This window comes from Anser cygnoides, chromosome 6 (genome assembly GCF_040182565.1).
Source record: "Anser cygnoides isolate HZ-2024a breed goose chromosome 6, Taihu_goose_T2T_genome, whole genome shotgun sequence".
Classification (NCBI taxonomy): Eukaryota; Metazoa; Chordata; class Aves; order Anseriformes; family Anatidae; genus Anser; species Anser cygnoides.
In genome coordinates this window covers 36755104-36769351 of record NC_089878.1, presented here as the reverse complement: position 1 = coordinate 36769351, position 14248 = coordinate 36755104, and the positions used below count along the sequence as shown (strand labels likewise).

Sequence of the window (14248 nt, the reverse complement as noted above, 5' to 3'; positions counted from 1 at the left end):
AGGGATTGGCATTAATTTCCATGCAGATACCGCTGTCAGAAAGCAACTAGAACAGAGAACAGAAAACTCAGTTTTTCTTATGTCACGGTGTCTCTCCTTGTTGATATCAAAGCAATCAAAAAGGGGAGGCAGCCATCTGTTCTCAATGAAGAAAGGTGAAGAATGTTGAATAGCTCATTTACATGTGGTAGAAGATAAATGAGATAAACAAAAGGGGCTTAGCAGTTTGTGTACTCAAAGTTAGATGACGGCAGGGGAGAATCTGGGCAGGAGCATGGGGGAAGCAAAGGTGATGGAAGGAACAGCTTGAGAGGCAGAGTGGGGATGAATATCGAAACTGCAGCGATACATGTGTCTCCAGGTGTTGAGAGCGGTAGGCACATAAGTGGTTTCTATAAATCTGAAAATTGAAACTCATTAGCACATTATGTGTCTTTCTGCTCTAATTGTGACTAGTATGTATTTGAGAATGATTTAAGCACTATTGTGATAGCATACTACTCTGTACTTTACTACTAAAGGGTAGCAGTGGCATGTAAATAACTGCTCACATCTAAATCAAAAAAGCAATAAAACCTTTTAAAGTTGGACGGTACAATATTTCAGTCCTAGATTTGATCAACTGATTTTATAAGCTGATTTTTGAAAATTTATTAGTCTCTGCTCATGGTATCATTATAAGTCATACTTAATAGTCAGCCTTAATGCCACTGATACATTTGTATCTTAAGATGTTTGAATTTGTTTCTGTCCAGATTTCCTGCTTCTTTTCTGATAGTAGTTTTGGGACACCTGACAATTGATTTTTGACTGGCAAGGCATACTACCATTTAGTGCCAGTACGTGGATCTTCCATACTTATCCAGCATGCTTGTGTGATGTATATATTATATTTATAAAAAAGAGTATGTGTGCATGTGCATGTTGTTAGTAAAAATATCAGTAATATCATTCTAAAAATGCATTTGGATATATGTATCTGTGAAACGATTTCAATTACTAGAATTAATCTATATATCCTATATTTTTATTTTATTTTTATTTTTTTTCCTGCTCAGTGACTTTGACAGGTTTCTTTTTTAACAGAAAATGTCCGTATAGTAATAGTGATTATAGAATGATTTTACCAGCTGGCAGTGAGACATTTTTTGTTCATTTTAGTTAGTAAAGTATTTGCTTTTACTTTTGGAAATAATTTGATGTTCACTTCTTCTGTATGGCTTCTTCAGTATAGTGATTGAAGTTTGTAGTTAAAACATCCTGGATAACGTTATTTTCACCCCTGAAGTCAAATGTATGCTTTCTATGCTTATGGGTACTCAGAAAATAGAAGGAAACATTGTTCAAACAAGAAAAAGTAGACATTTTTATCACAGATATGACATAGAGCATATTAATTTATATTCTTGAATCAAAACTAGTGTAATATGTAAGAGGAAGACATTTTAAGTCGATTACGCGATTCTAACATCTGCAGAATCGTGTAGCCTCTTGTGGAGTTATGTGTCTCTTCTTCCCTTAAGTTCATGCAGCTCTTTCTCTCTATTATGTTATCTATTATCGTTTGTATTTGTGTTCAAGTTTTTAATCATTTCTTTTTCCCCACCGCTTCCGATGTGTTGCAAACCTCCCTTTTTTTTTTTTTTCTCTCTTTTACTACCTACCTATATTTCTTCTTCCAGTTTCCTCCAGCTTTCTGATAGGCCTGTGCATTCCTTCTCTTTACTGGCTTCACTTCCTGATGAAATTTCTCATCGTTTTGTTTTGTTTTGTTTTGTTTTTTTCCTGTTTGGTTAAGCACTACCTGAGATTAGCATCTTCTCCCACTGCGAGAGAATTCATTATTTCTGTATAAGATCAAACCCTTGTAGAGAAGAGCAGCAGAAGGCCTGTTAGAAAAGGAAGGGATTGCAAGGGAATCACCCATCTGTAATACGGAGCAAGGCTGTGGTAGGAAAAAGAATCAAAAACAAATTTCATTTGCAGTTTTCCTCCCAAATGACTTAGAGTGGTGATTTCGCATTCTGTGTTTTTCGTCCCTCAGTTGTTAAAGAAGTTGTGCATAACAGAGTGTATTACTTTTGTACTGATGGGCTGGCAAGTAGACACCTTGATTAAATGTTTTAAAATAGGTGATACAGGGAAGGTGGTGGTACTTACCTGTTATGACTCTGACCTGGTTTTACTTTGATTATGCAGAAAGTAGTCCATCTTCACAGTGCTTGCTAAAGAAAGGAGGGCAATTAGTCTTGCTCTCCTGTTTACAAGTATAGTTCACTCCGTAATGTACGCTCTGAGACTTGTAATTAGTATTGCAACATGTAAATAATGTATGCCATTTATGAAGAGGTAGAACAGTAACGTAACTGAACTTTTCTGGAATTAAGAGACTGAAAAAAGACAGTGCATGTTTCTTCAACTACATACATTTATGATAAATCAACAGTTGTCACTGCCTCAGATTTTGGAAAACTTGGAATGCTGATGTCCCCAGAGGCAAAGAACAAACATGAGGGACTATTTTACTGTTGCATCAAAAAATATGACATAAAAATTATATCACATTTTATTGTCATTCACAGTTGATACAAACTGTAGATTTTATAACCTATTTATTTGGTGTCAACAGTTCTGATGTTCCATTATTTATAATATATCAAACAATGAAGGAATGAAGCAAAGTAATATTCAGCTGTGGAATCATAGGATGGTTTGGTTTGGAAGGGACCTTAAGGATCATCTAGTTCCAACCCCCCTGGCTTGGGATATGATAGAACTATGATAGTACTGTTCCTCAAGCAGTGAAAGAAATCAGAATCAACTGCCATTAAATATCTGTGGGTTTTTTTTGTGTGCTTTTTTTTTTTTAATAAAATCTTTCCTCAGTCTTTACGGATGTACCAACTGAAAGAAAATACATTGCTTTTTACGATCAGCTTGGAATAAAATTTATATAATTCCATCCATTGATACTGTATTTACTTTCTATGTATTTTACTTTATATATATATATTTATTTACATTTGTTTGTACTATTTTATTTAACATGTTGACATATTATGTTAAATAAAATAGTCCTTTCGTTGCTTCCCTGTGTTTTTATTATTATTATTATTATTATTTATTTTTGTAACTTCTCCAAGCTTCATAGTCATAAAACTTAGGTCTTTTAGAGCCATAAATGATGCAAGGTCCTGACTTTGATCAAGTTTCTATTGAACATCACTTCATGAAATCTTGACTTTAACTGAGAAACCCGTTAAAATTATGAAGTCACTCAAGGGTTAAAAAATTCTCAGACCAAATGAGTTGTTTATAGTACTGTTTCATTATTTCCTTTAGATCAGTATTTGGCTAGGACGACTTCCTGCTCAGCAGTCGAAATCATCATGCCATCACTCCTTTCATGGCTTTAGGGTTCAGTGTGTATATGCTTGGCCACATGGTTCCCATGGAATGGTCCTGCTATCCTGTATGCCTCCTACGTGCAGGTGTAGCTGAGCTCAGGAGTGAACTTGTGGGTCCCTTTACGTACAGAATCATTTCTAAGTTCCTTCATTAAAATGTATGAGCTTGGCTCTATACTCAGTTGGAAAAGCAGTTCTTCTCAAAGAGAAAGCTTCCACGATAAGTGGCTGATATGAATGTGTACTCATTTAGCAGCATTGATGAAAAGAAGGTGCTTTGTTTTGTGGGGGCTTCAGTTTCTCACCCTACATGTCAAATATTTAAACTGAACTACTCTCAAGAGACTCACATTGCTTCATTGTTGATTGGATGCAGCATCCATTCTTATTTCATGATTAGTTATTCTGGAAAATGTAGAGGTCAGAAATAGCAGCAGCAAAATACAACCCTAACATGAGAGTGATTAAGCCCCTGACAGTTTCGTCTTTTGACCTATGTGCAAAATCCAGTTTTTAGAAACAGATACACTGTGACACTGCATCATGTTTCTTTTAAAGAACATAAATAGATTATATAATACCTGCTACATCATATTGTCTATTCTGGTTTTGATTTTAAGATATTTTATGAAAGACAAGTTTCTAAACGTGGTGCTTACAGAATTATTTTTAGGAAAAGGTCAAGGAAAAATCTACTTGCATCAGTCGTTTTCTGAAATGCAGTGCTCTAACTGTAGTAGTTAGCATCTTACACTACACATTTTACTTAGCTTCCCTATTAATAAGGCATGATAAGAGAATTGAAACAGTATGTTATTCTCCTGAATATTTTTTAGATCATGAATATGAATTTTCATCTGGATTCTGATTCATAATCCATTGAAGCTAAGATGAATTGTGTACTCGGATTTCTGAATGGATTGTGTGTCATTATGACAACCCACAGATATACGTAGAAAGGAAAGTAAGCATCTGCTCATATATCTGTACTCAGGATATGATGTTTATTTATAATTACTGGATGGCCAAAGAGAGGATGAATGCTACAGGTATCTTTCATTAGTGGGGAGTATTACAGAAGACCAAATCAAGATAATTGTCTCAAGTAAATCCTCTTTATGTGCGTTAAAGCTTTTACATGCCCATTTGTTCTGATTTTAATCCTAACTGTGATCAGAATAAGAGAATACAGACAAAGGCAACATCACTTTTTTTTTTTTTTTTTTTTTTTTTTAATTTAGAAAGGCTGGAGTGGTATCTTTGACATCTTTAATTTAATGTCAAAAGTAACAGAAAGGGTCATAATTTATATGAAAAGATGTTTTCAGAACTCAAATAAAAGTAAGATAAATGGCTTTGTGAATAGCTTCAGGGTTTTACAGTCCAGTGTTTTACAAGTACCGGCTTCTCTTTCTGCAGTTCCTTCCAGCTTCTTCTGTCAATCTGGTCTGCATTTCTCATTAGAAACTATCCTTTAAGATCAGCGGGGAATTTTCTGCAGTTTAGCAGATGAACCTAAGTTTCCTGCTTGTCTTTTAGTTTTTTTTGCAGTGACACAACCATATGACTCAGAGGCTATAAGAAAACTTTCAATAGCAAATGCTATTCAATAAATAAATATTGAGTAAATAAATATTGAATAAAAACATACATAAAATTTGAAAAATGCTGAGTATATTGTACCTAAGTCTAAGTTTATTTCCTTAACTAAGTCATATAAAGATGGCACGATGGATTGTGCCCAGATGTACTCAAAATCCCATGGTAAAGGTAATACCACAGTAATAACACAGTTGAATGACTTACATTTAATGAATTAACTACATGAGGGGAGTGGCCACAGAGTGGTCCAGTTCTTCAGGGATCTGCTGAAATACTGTGTAGTGATTCAAACCAAAAGATGTTTCTTCCATATAGCATGTGTGTACACAGAGTTTAATTAACTCATATTTCAGAATTGTAATTTCCTTATTCCACGTGACATGAATGTGTAAATTCTATGCTTCCTTAATTAATTACAGTAATCTGTCTGTAAGAATAGGATATGGTAATTAGTATTCCCAATTAATAATTATGCTAAGGCATTTTATAGATCATTCACTTTTTTATTTAAAATTAGTGATGCATACCTTTTCTGGAACAGTATTAAGCTGATCTCAGCATTATTAAAGGTGTGTGCAAAGCTTGAAGAATCTCTCAAGAAGATTCAAGGAAAATCTTAAGTGGAAAAAATCTTATGTTAAGTGAAAGAACATTAGAAAAATAGTAATGACTAGCATTTGACTGCTTAGTCTCTGTTGTGCCTAGATGTAGGGTTATGTAGGTCACTCCAATGTTTTCAGTACTGGAGATTCTCCCACACACTGTACTAAATCTAGGGTGAGGCTGTGTATTGTTGTCTAGCCTTCAGCTTATTTTCCCCACAGAGTGAATTACTTAATTCACACCAGAGCAGAGTCAGGGTAAAATTAATGTGCAAGTAATTGATACAATTAGATAATAATGCTTATGAGTTTTCCAGTGGACAGACAAACCCTACTGTACCTCTTGGAGTTTTCCTGAGTCTTGGATGTTTTTCTTGCAATGTATTTTGATCAGTCCATTGGTTACAAAATGTCACCCTGAGGAAAATAACCAGTATGATGGAAATACCTGTGCTTATAGTTTCTATGTTCTTCCTTTCTTTGACTTGTCTTGTTGCTTTGGTGGTAAAGCTGAAAATAACGGTTCTTCAAGAATTCTTTCCTTCATTGCTAAGACAAATGGGATAGCAACAGTCAACATGGAGAGTGACTCACTTCCATTTTGTAGACACCGTTTTCACAATGTGATTTTTACAAATAAGGGAAATAATAAGAGCTTTTCTTGGGGACACTGTACTATATAGAGAACCATGCCAAAGCTGTGTATGTAATACGTGCCAAAATTGTGATATTTTTATATGAATGCAATTTGACTAATTTCTCAGAAATGTTATGAAGCTTTATAACAATGATACTTTATAAGAGTATCATTGCTTCAGTATGATGGTTATGGAATGTGCAAACATACAAGAAAGGAAAATAATTTCAGGTCTAAAAAGCAAGGTTTTCAGGACCAGAAGGCAGCATACTCTAAGCTGGCATTCACTGTATAGGAAAGACTGTTGTACACAAAAGTACATTTGCTAAATTCTTATTCCATATACAAGTATTGGTCATCAGTTGTCAGTGAACTATGTAAGTGAGACTTACAGTGAGACTTCAGGATTTGCCAAACTTATTTGAGCACATTCCAGGTAGAAAGATGAAGCTTTAGTCATCTAAGAAAACAAGGTAAACATGTTAAGAATATATTGCTTAAAATGACCGACTCAACTTCTATAATTTGCCTTTTTAGCTCTATCAGTAGTAGAGTGATTCGGTGATAAAAGACTATAATACACAAATTGAACATTGTGGTTAGATGTTTCCTGTGACATTTATGATTACAGTTACATACAGTTTATAAATAAGCTGAATTCTACCTTTTTTTTTGTGTGTTTACCAAGAACAAATAGTCCAAGCATACAGTAGGATAAAAAACATTCCAAAGCTTTTTTCTCCCTTTTGTTCTTTCATCCTTTTTTAAGTGATGTTGACTTATAATTTTGTGATATTATAACAATAGGGTGCTATTACTTTGTGTCTTTTTTTTTTTTTTACTGTATGGTTGGTTATGCTAGGAATAAACAATATGCCCTCTTACTGTTATGTTTAATTTAATAAAATGTTTTTTCCCCCTGTCTCACTTGTCAGCATATTTTGCCAAAATGAAATAATAATAATTGCCTTAAATTGTGTTAAATACAATGCATCTGGGGATGTATGCTTTGTATTTTGGGTGTTTTCTAATAACTTTTATTCTCCGAAGACAGCAAATGAATACTGGCCTTCTGTAAAAATTAGGTTAAGTGATAATTATGTTACGTATGACTTTACAACTTAACATGTGATTGGTTTAGAATCTGGAGGTGATTTTTGTTGACTGGAATTCTTTCATTTCCTTAACACTGATTGGGCCAACTAATTCCAAGCAAGCAGAGCTCACATACCTCATCCATCTTTCTCGTAACTGGTAATAAAGAACCCTTTAGGCTTGACATATTGTCATGATAATTATTCTCAAGACATTATATAGCAGTTGTATCTGTCAACCCATTCAGTATGGAATATTTTAGCTGGCAGTCTTCCAAGAGTGAGCATTAATCTTAGCATCTCTTCTTACAGTCCCTAATCAAGATATTCCAGGGGTGATTGCACTAACATTGTTTGAAGACTACATCTACTGGACAGACGGGAAAACCAAATCACTCAGCCGTGCCCACAAAACCTCTGGATTAGACAGACTGTCACTGATTAATTCCTGGCACACCATAACAGACATCCAGGTGTATCATTCTTATAGACAACCTGATGGTAATTATTCTATGTTTTCCATGCAGCATGTACATGTGTTTACTTAGTAAGTAGCCAGTCACTGAATTAATTGAAGATTATTTATCAGCAATGATTTATTTTTTATTTGTTTTATTTTGAATTTCATAAATTTTCAAAAGTTTCAATAGTTTTTAAAATATAGATATGTGATTAATGTTGTGAGTATATCTAGTATTAAATGAATGTGATAGGTCTCGTTCAGTGATTAAATACCCAAAGAGCTTTATAGTTAATGACTGGAAGTACACGATGGTTAAATTACGTTAGAGTTCAAGCTAACAGTTACCAAGATCAGAGCATTATGTTATGAAGAAATTTAGCGTTATTATTGCAAAAGTGTGAGAGTGTTAATAATGCAGAACAATGCTGTTGTTTAGAAACCTGCTGTACTGAGAAAAGGTCAGAAAATATAGGCATTATGATTGTGTCTCGTTTCCTGATGTCCATGTGTTTGAATTCTGGCTGAATACAATTTGGTACTTGATCTAGATTAGCTAATTTTTTGTCTCATTATATATATATATATATATATGTGAGTTTTTTTTCTTTTTATCATTTTTTTAATTGAATGTATATCCTTAGTAATAACTAATTGTTCCATACAAAAAAAGAAGAATAGCTTAAAGGCAAAAGGAAAAGGATTTTGATATGAAACATTCCTTTGTAAAAATAAAGTGTGTAATACATTTTTCCTCTATAAAGCAGATACTCTGAAATAAACTGAAATAATAGTCTCTGATACAACTTTCCAATTCTGTCCACAGTGTCTAAACATCTGTGCACACTAAACAATGGTGGCTGCAGTCATTTATGCCTTCTAGCCCCTGACAAGATGCATACTTGTGCCTGTCCCACTAACTTTTACCTTGCTGCAGATAACAAGACATGTTTATCGAACTGCACTGCCAGTCAGGTAAGTGTATATGTATGTAGAGAAGAGTTGCATTTTACTGTGTTTTCACCTGCTTTTAAATAACGAAGGTTGGTGTCCATGAAATATGGAAGCAGCAGTCAAAGCACCTGAAGACTAGGAAACTCATGGACACATTTAAAGTGCTTAATCTTCAAGATTATTAGTTGAAAATAGACTTACTTTCAAATGCCCTTCCCCCCCCCCCCCCCCCCCCCCCAGAGAGCACAGAACTTGCTCCCTGTCAAATGTGGATGTTTCCTCCAGTCATTAGAGCAAATACAGCTACTAAACCCATAAACATTGCTTTGAAAAAAATATATATATATAAAACATGAACGATAAAATGACAAAATGGTTTGAGGGTATTCTTGCATGAACAAACTTTACACAAATACAAGATACAAGGAAAGGATGGGACTGAGCTGTCCAGTTAGGTAGATAAAAATGGTAAAATACACAATTACTTAAAAATTGTATCAATTAAAACATTGAATTATTTATGGGAGATGGATTCCCTATGACTTGAAATAAATTAATTTTCTTAAGATTTAAGTTAGATTAACTGGAACATACTGATTTATTTCTTACAAGAGAACCAGTTTGATAAAAGGTTTTGGACTGTTCTACTCAATTAGTTTGGTTGATTGTAATAGTACATATGGCCTTTAAAAGCTTTAATTTTTCTAGTAGTTGAGTTTCATTATATGTATGCTAATGACCTTACAACATTACATATCATGATGCATTTTGTCCATATTCAGTAACGAAAGGGTTTTACTCTTCATTTTGAAGGAATAGCGGTCATCTTCAATTTATCGTCGTCATTTTATAATGATGTACAAGTTGATTCAAGTAATATTGTTAAGATTCCTTCCCAGTGTCTTCCTCTGTTACCATAATGCAGTGCTTTCTGTGGTTTTACTTTGTTCACTGCATCTTTTATGTTTAGATTTTCTGTCTGTCACTTCCCATTAAGTGGTGAGCAAAAAGAAAGAATAAAAGAAAATGAAGAATGTCTTACCTAATCTTTTTTCCACATATATTCACCTTCTTAAATTTATTTTATTAAAATAAAAAGGCACTTTCTATTTTGTTTTGTTTGTTTGTTTTAATTTTACTTACATGCTAACAGTTGATTGAGTGGCTCCTTTCTAAATTATTAATTCATAACCTGATTTGAAGGATAGCGTTGTATCTTGGATCCTCCAAAAGTAATATTTTATCACTTCTGCATTCCTTAGGAGGGAGAGAGGGGTTATATAGGAGAAGTTGCCTGCAGAAATACAACTACAAATTGATGTTGGTTATTAGTCATTTTCTTCTAATTCTGAAATCTGTCTACTCTCTGATAATTTGTCAGCCTAATGGCATCAGATGCAGAGGTCTGTGGCAAAAACATACTTTGCTCAGTAAAGATTTTCAGATTTTGTTGTAAAATTCTAGTTATTCTGATGATATAATCACTCATGAAACCACATCCACTGTTAGCCATTTCTGAAGCAGCTGGATGGCTGATACACTCGCTCGTTTTACACACAGGCAGACATTCAATGTCTTTTGATGGCTAATCTGGTGTAAGAAATTATTCACTACAAGATACATCAGACTCTAGAAGGCCATTTAAGGTAATTCCACACACACCTACATGGCTCTGACCCCCAATTTTACTAAGTGATTGGATACCAGATTTAGAAGGGATCATAAGTATTTCCATGCAGTGTAAAAATATCTAAGAGTTAGTACCCATTTCCTGGAATTAAATTTATGTTGTCAGTTTAATGGCTTGAAGTGCCTTGTGGTGAGCAGCGTGGCTGGTACTTTAAAACAATGAGGCAGTAAAAAGGCCAAGCTAGCAAATAGAAAGTAGTAAGAATGAGAGTTGTCTGAGTTTCTGTTGGTTTCCTACACCAGGAGGCCTTCTGCTGAGCTACTCTGATATGCTTACCTTTGTAGAACGGCATAACAGCCTTACACCCATTCCTAAATAATCTCCTAGAGTATGGATATCCAGATAAGTACTCTCTTAATACTGGATTAGACAGAAACAAAATCTGGATCTGATGTATTTGTCTAGTAGAGGTTGATAGTGGTATACAACAACATGCACCGAAGGATAAAATAGAGCAATTTGTTTTTGCTACATGCCTGAATTTAGATCCAACCAATTGTATAGCATGTCTCTGTGTGGTATGGGAATGATGTTGCTCAATGTATAAATGGCAGTGACACCCTGAACAGTCTTGGCAGACAAATTAAAACTGAACTAATGTACCAAGTTTTATATACCTCTTAAACACAGTTTTATTGAGTAATTAATATTTTTTAAAACATGAAGAAATGAAAAAAAATATGCTGTCACAGAAAATTAAATGTCTTGCACGTCTAAGTTTGCTGGTTTCCTTCGCTTCTGTGCTCATAGAGATACCAGGTAAGAAACACATTTGTTGAAAGGTGCAGATAGTCTATCCAGATTTTTCTCCCTAACATAATGAACTCTGATTTTAGGATTAGCCCTCGAAGATTGCATCAAATCATTTCTACCCTTTATTTTGTTTGTGTTTTTTTTTTTTTCAGTGAAAACAAAATTACAATGTTGTTTTTATGGTTGTTCTGAATAAGATCTTAAAGGATCAAGTCATGGAATGCAGCAAAATGCAGTGATTGCTTTTTATCAGTGGAACTATGAGTGTAGCAATGTCATTGAAACTGCAGTGACTTCTGTCAGCTGAAGTCTCAGTGCAATACATCTCCAAAAACACACACATTTTTTTTTAGATCAGGTTTTATAAAATCAACAACCAGAAGTTATTAGTGGAACAATGATTTAATCAAATGAATCTAATTTCTTATAGTTTATGCTGTTCCTGTAAAAAACAACATATTCTTTCTCTCCTTTTCTCCAGTTCCGTTGCAAAACTGACAAATGTATTCCATTCTGGTGGAAATGTGACACTGTTGACGACTGTGGGGATGGCTCTGATGAGCCCAAGGAATGCCGTAAGTGCATTCTACATTTGGAACTCAGTTTTGTCTGTAGAGTCCAAACCAAATATAATGCTTTATAAATGTTAAGAAGAGGATTTTCTTTGAAAGCTTTTGTTTGCAGCACTGTTTTGCTTTCCTTGGTCTCTGTCAGATTTAGAAAGGGCACAGAGTCTTGTCTGTCAGGCTGTGTAAGATTTTCATTAATTCATGACTACTAAGTGTCTCTTAAGATCTTTGGAAAATTATAAGAACACATTTTTCCTTTTTATTTGATTCCATCTAAATTTTTGCTGAATTTAATTGTTCTATTTTTGCAATAGAAATGTGATATTACAATTTTCATTAGATTATGTTTTATTGCAATTATACAGGTTTAGCTGCATGGTATCATTTAATGCAATTTCCTGAAACAGCAACGTTTTCGATGTGACTCCAACTAAGATTCTGTTTATTTTTCATGATATGTTTTATATAAACATTTTCATTTTATAGTTTTATAAACTTTGTCAAAGGAAAGTTTGGTGAGATGAATTTCACCACCAGTCTGAATGATTTTATGCAGTGAACATTTTTCATGCATCTGTGTAACTTTGACACACTACAAAAGATACAGCATATTTCTCAATAGCCTCCCATAGTCCAAATAGTAGGTTACTGTAGTATTCCTCCATTGAATTGTAGACAGCTGGAAGTCAATAATGATGATTCTTTCAGCATCCCAAAGGATGGTTGTTTTGATGGCAGCTGGCTGCTGGTTTACTTAGTTGTTAGAAAAGTACCTGTCTAGTGTACTAGATTACTGAACAGTAATGTCTATTAATGATGCTGTGTTCTCAGTCACCGTCACTAACTTCTTTAATACTATTAAATTAATCTACATAAAACAAAATATTCTTGTATTCTTCCCTCAAGCTTATAAGCACAAAAAAACTCTGTGTTATATAGTCTTCCAGATAAGTAACAGCTCATTGAATTTTGTGTACTGAAATCTCTAATCCATGTTTTTTTACAATGCTATTAGTTCTCTTTTTCTGCTGCAAAGGCCTTTGAAGCAAACCTTAACATATATAATCACCGTATCTAAGATTAACATTTTTAGCTATAATCTGTTTATAGAAAATAGTGCTATAGAAGTGCATAATTGCTCATTCACACAAATGGCAGTGGCTATGAGAAAAAGCAGTGGTAGACTCATGGGAGGTGGAATTAGAGTGAGATAGTAAATTTCTTAAATGCACACTTGAACTGAAATGTTTATATCCTAAATTGCAAATTTCTGTTGAACTATTAGTAAGCATCAACCTGTAGAGCATTGTAATGATAAACATATCATTAGGAAGTTATAACTACAGTTACGTGAATATAAAATCTCACACTTTGAAATCAATTTTACAGTAGTACACATACATTTTATTTGCTATTATCTACTTAGATTTGTATTTGACTGTATAGGCTCAATGTTCACAAATACTTTTGATAGCTCTTTTGAGAAAGAACAACGCTATTGACACTTTATCATTCTTCCAATAGTATTAATAAACATTTTTTTCTCCAGCTGAATTCAGATGTCAGCCAGGACGTTTTCAGTGTGGAACTGGACTTTGTGCTCTTCCAGCTTTTATCTGTGATGGAGAGAATGATTGTGGGGACAATTCTGATGAACTGAACTGCGGTAGGTGACTGTATGTATTAAAGACTTAAGAAACATGCTAAACTGGTATAAATGCCGTGCTATCAAGAAAGTTATTTGTATTTTTATTTTAACTTTTAATCTGTAAATTTTTTTAATCTTTAACTTTTAATCTCTTTAATTTAATATTTTTTATTCTTTCAAATTCCAGACACACATGTGTGTCTGTCAGGTCAGTTTAAGTGCACAAAGAATCAGAAGTGTATTCCAATAAATCTGAGATGCAATGGACAGGATGATTGTGGTGATGAAGAAGATGAAAGAGACTGCCGTAAGTTTTGTTTAGAAAATTTTGTTCTGACAACTGTAGCTGATTTTAAACCAGAAGCTGAAATACAATATGTAAAATAATGTTAATGTCCTCTGCAAAGTAATGTGAGGAACATGCAAAGCAGCTAATGCACTGGATTGTTTGATGTACAGTGCTTTATATACAAGAGAACAAGGTAAAATGTCATTTATTAACTTCATTTTTGAAAGTCATTGCAAAGAAAAGGGGTGTGTAAATAAATTAATTTCAAGCATTTAATTGGGTTTCTGACTTAGGCTGAAATATCCATTTTACTCTTAACCACCTCACAAATGACTCATATTCTTGAGGCTTTCATCTGCCATGGCTTTCGGCAACACATTTAAAGGGAAAAATAATTTTCTTCTTCTTTTACTGGGTATTATGTAGATCCATAGCTCCTTCTATATCCCTTTTCATTGATATAGTTCTCTACCTTTTCAATTCCCTTTTCTACGGGGACTTCATTAATTTATCTATGCAACTTTCCATTTACTCATCTTTTTA

General features: G+C 33.8%; 1 protein-coding gene across 11 annotated transcripts in view; it reads left to right on the top strand.

The window, feature by feature from the left end:
- Window positions 1–14248, top strand: part of LRP1B (LDL receptor related protein 1B) — a 681046-nt gene that overhangs the window by 582612 nt on the left and 84186 nt on the right. For all 11 annotated transcript variants that reach the window (XR_010832147.1, XR_007162924.2, XM_048062804.2 and 8 more), the window contains 5 exons: window positions 7655–7843; window positions 8629–8777; window positions 11681–11774; window positions 13318–13434; window positions 13604–13723. Coding sequence is in view for 9 of the 11 variants with exons in the window: in XM_048062804.2 (XP_047918761.2) it covers window positions 7655–7843; window positions 8629–8777; window positions 11681–11774; window positions 13318–13434; window positions 13604–13723 (669 nt within the window). In the remaining 2 variants the exon portion in view is untranslated. The remainder of the gene's footprint in view (window positions 1–7654; window positions 7844–8628; window positions 8778–11680; window positions 11775–13317; window positions 13435–13603; window positions 13724–14248) is intronic.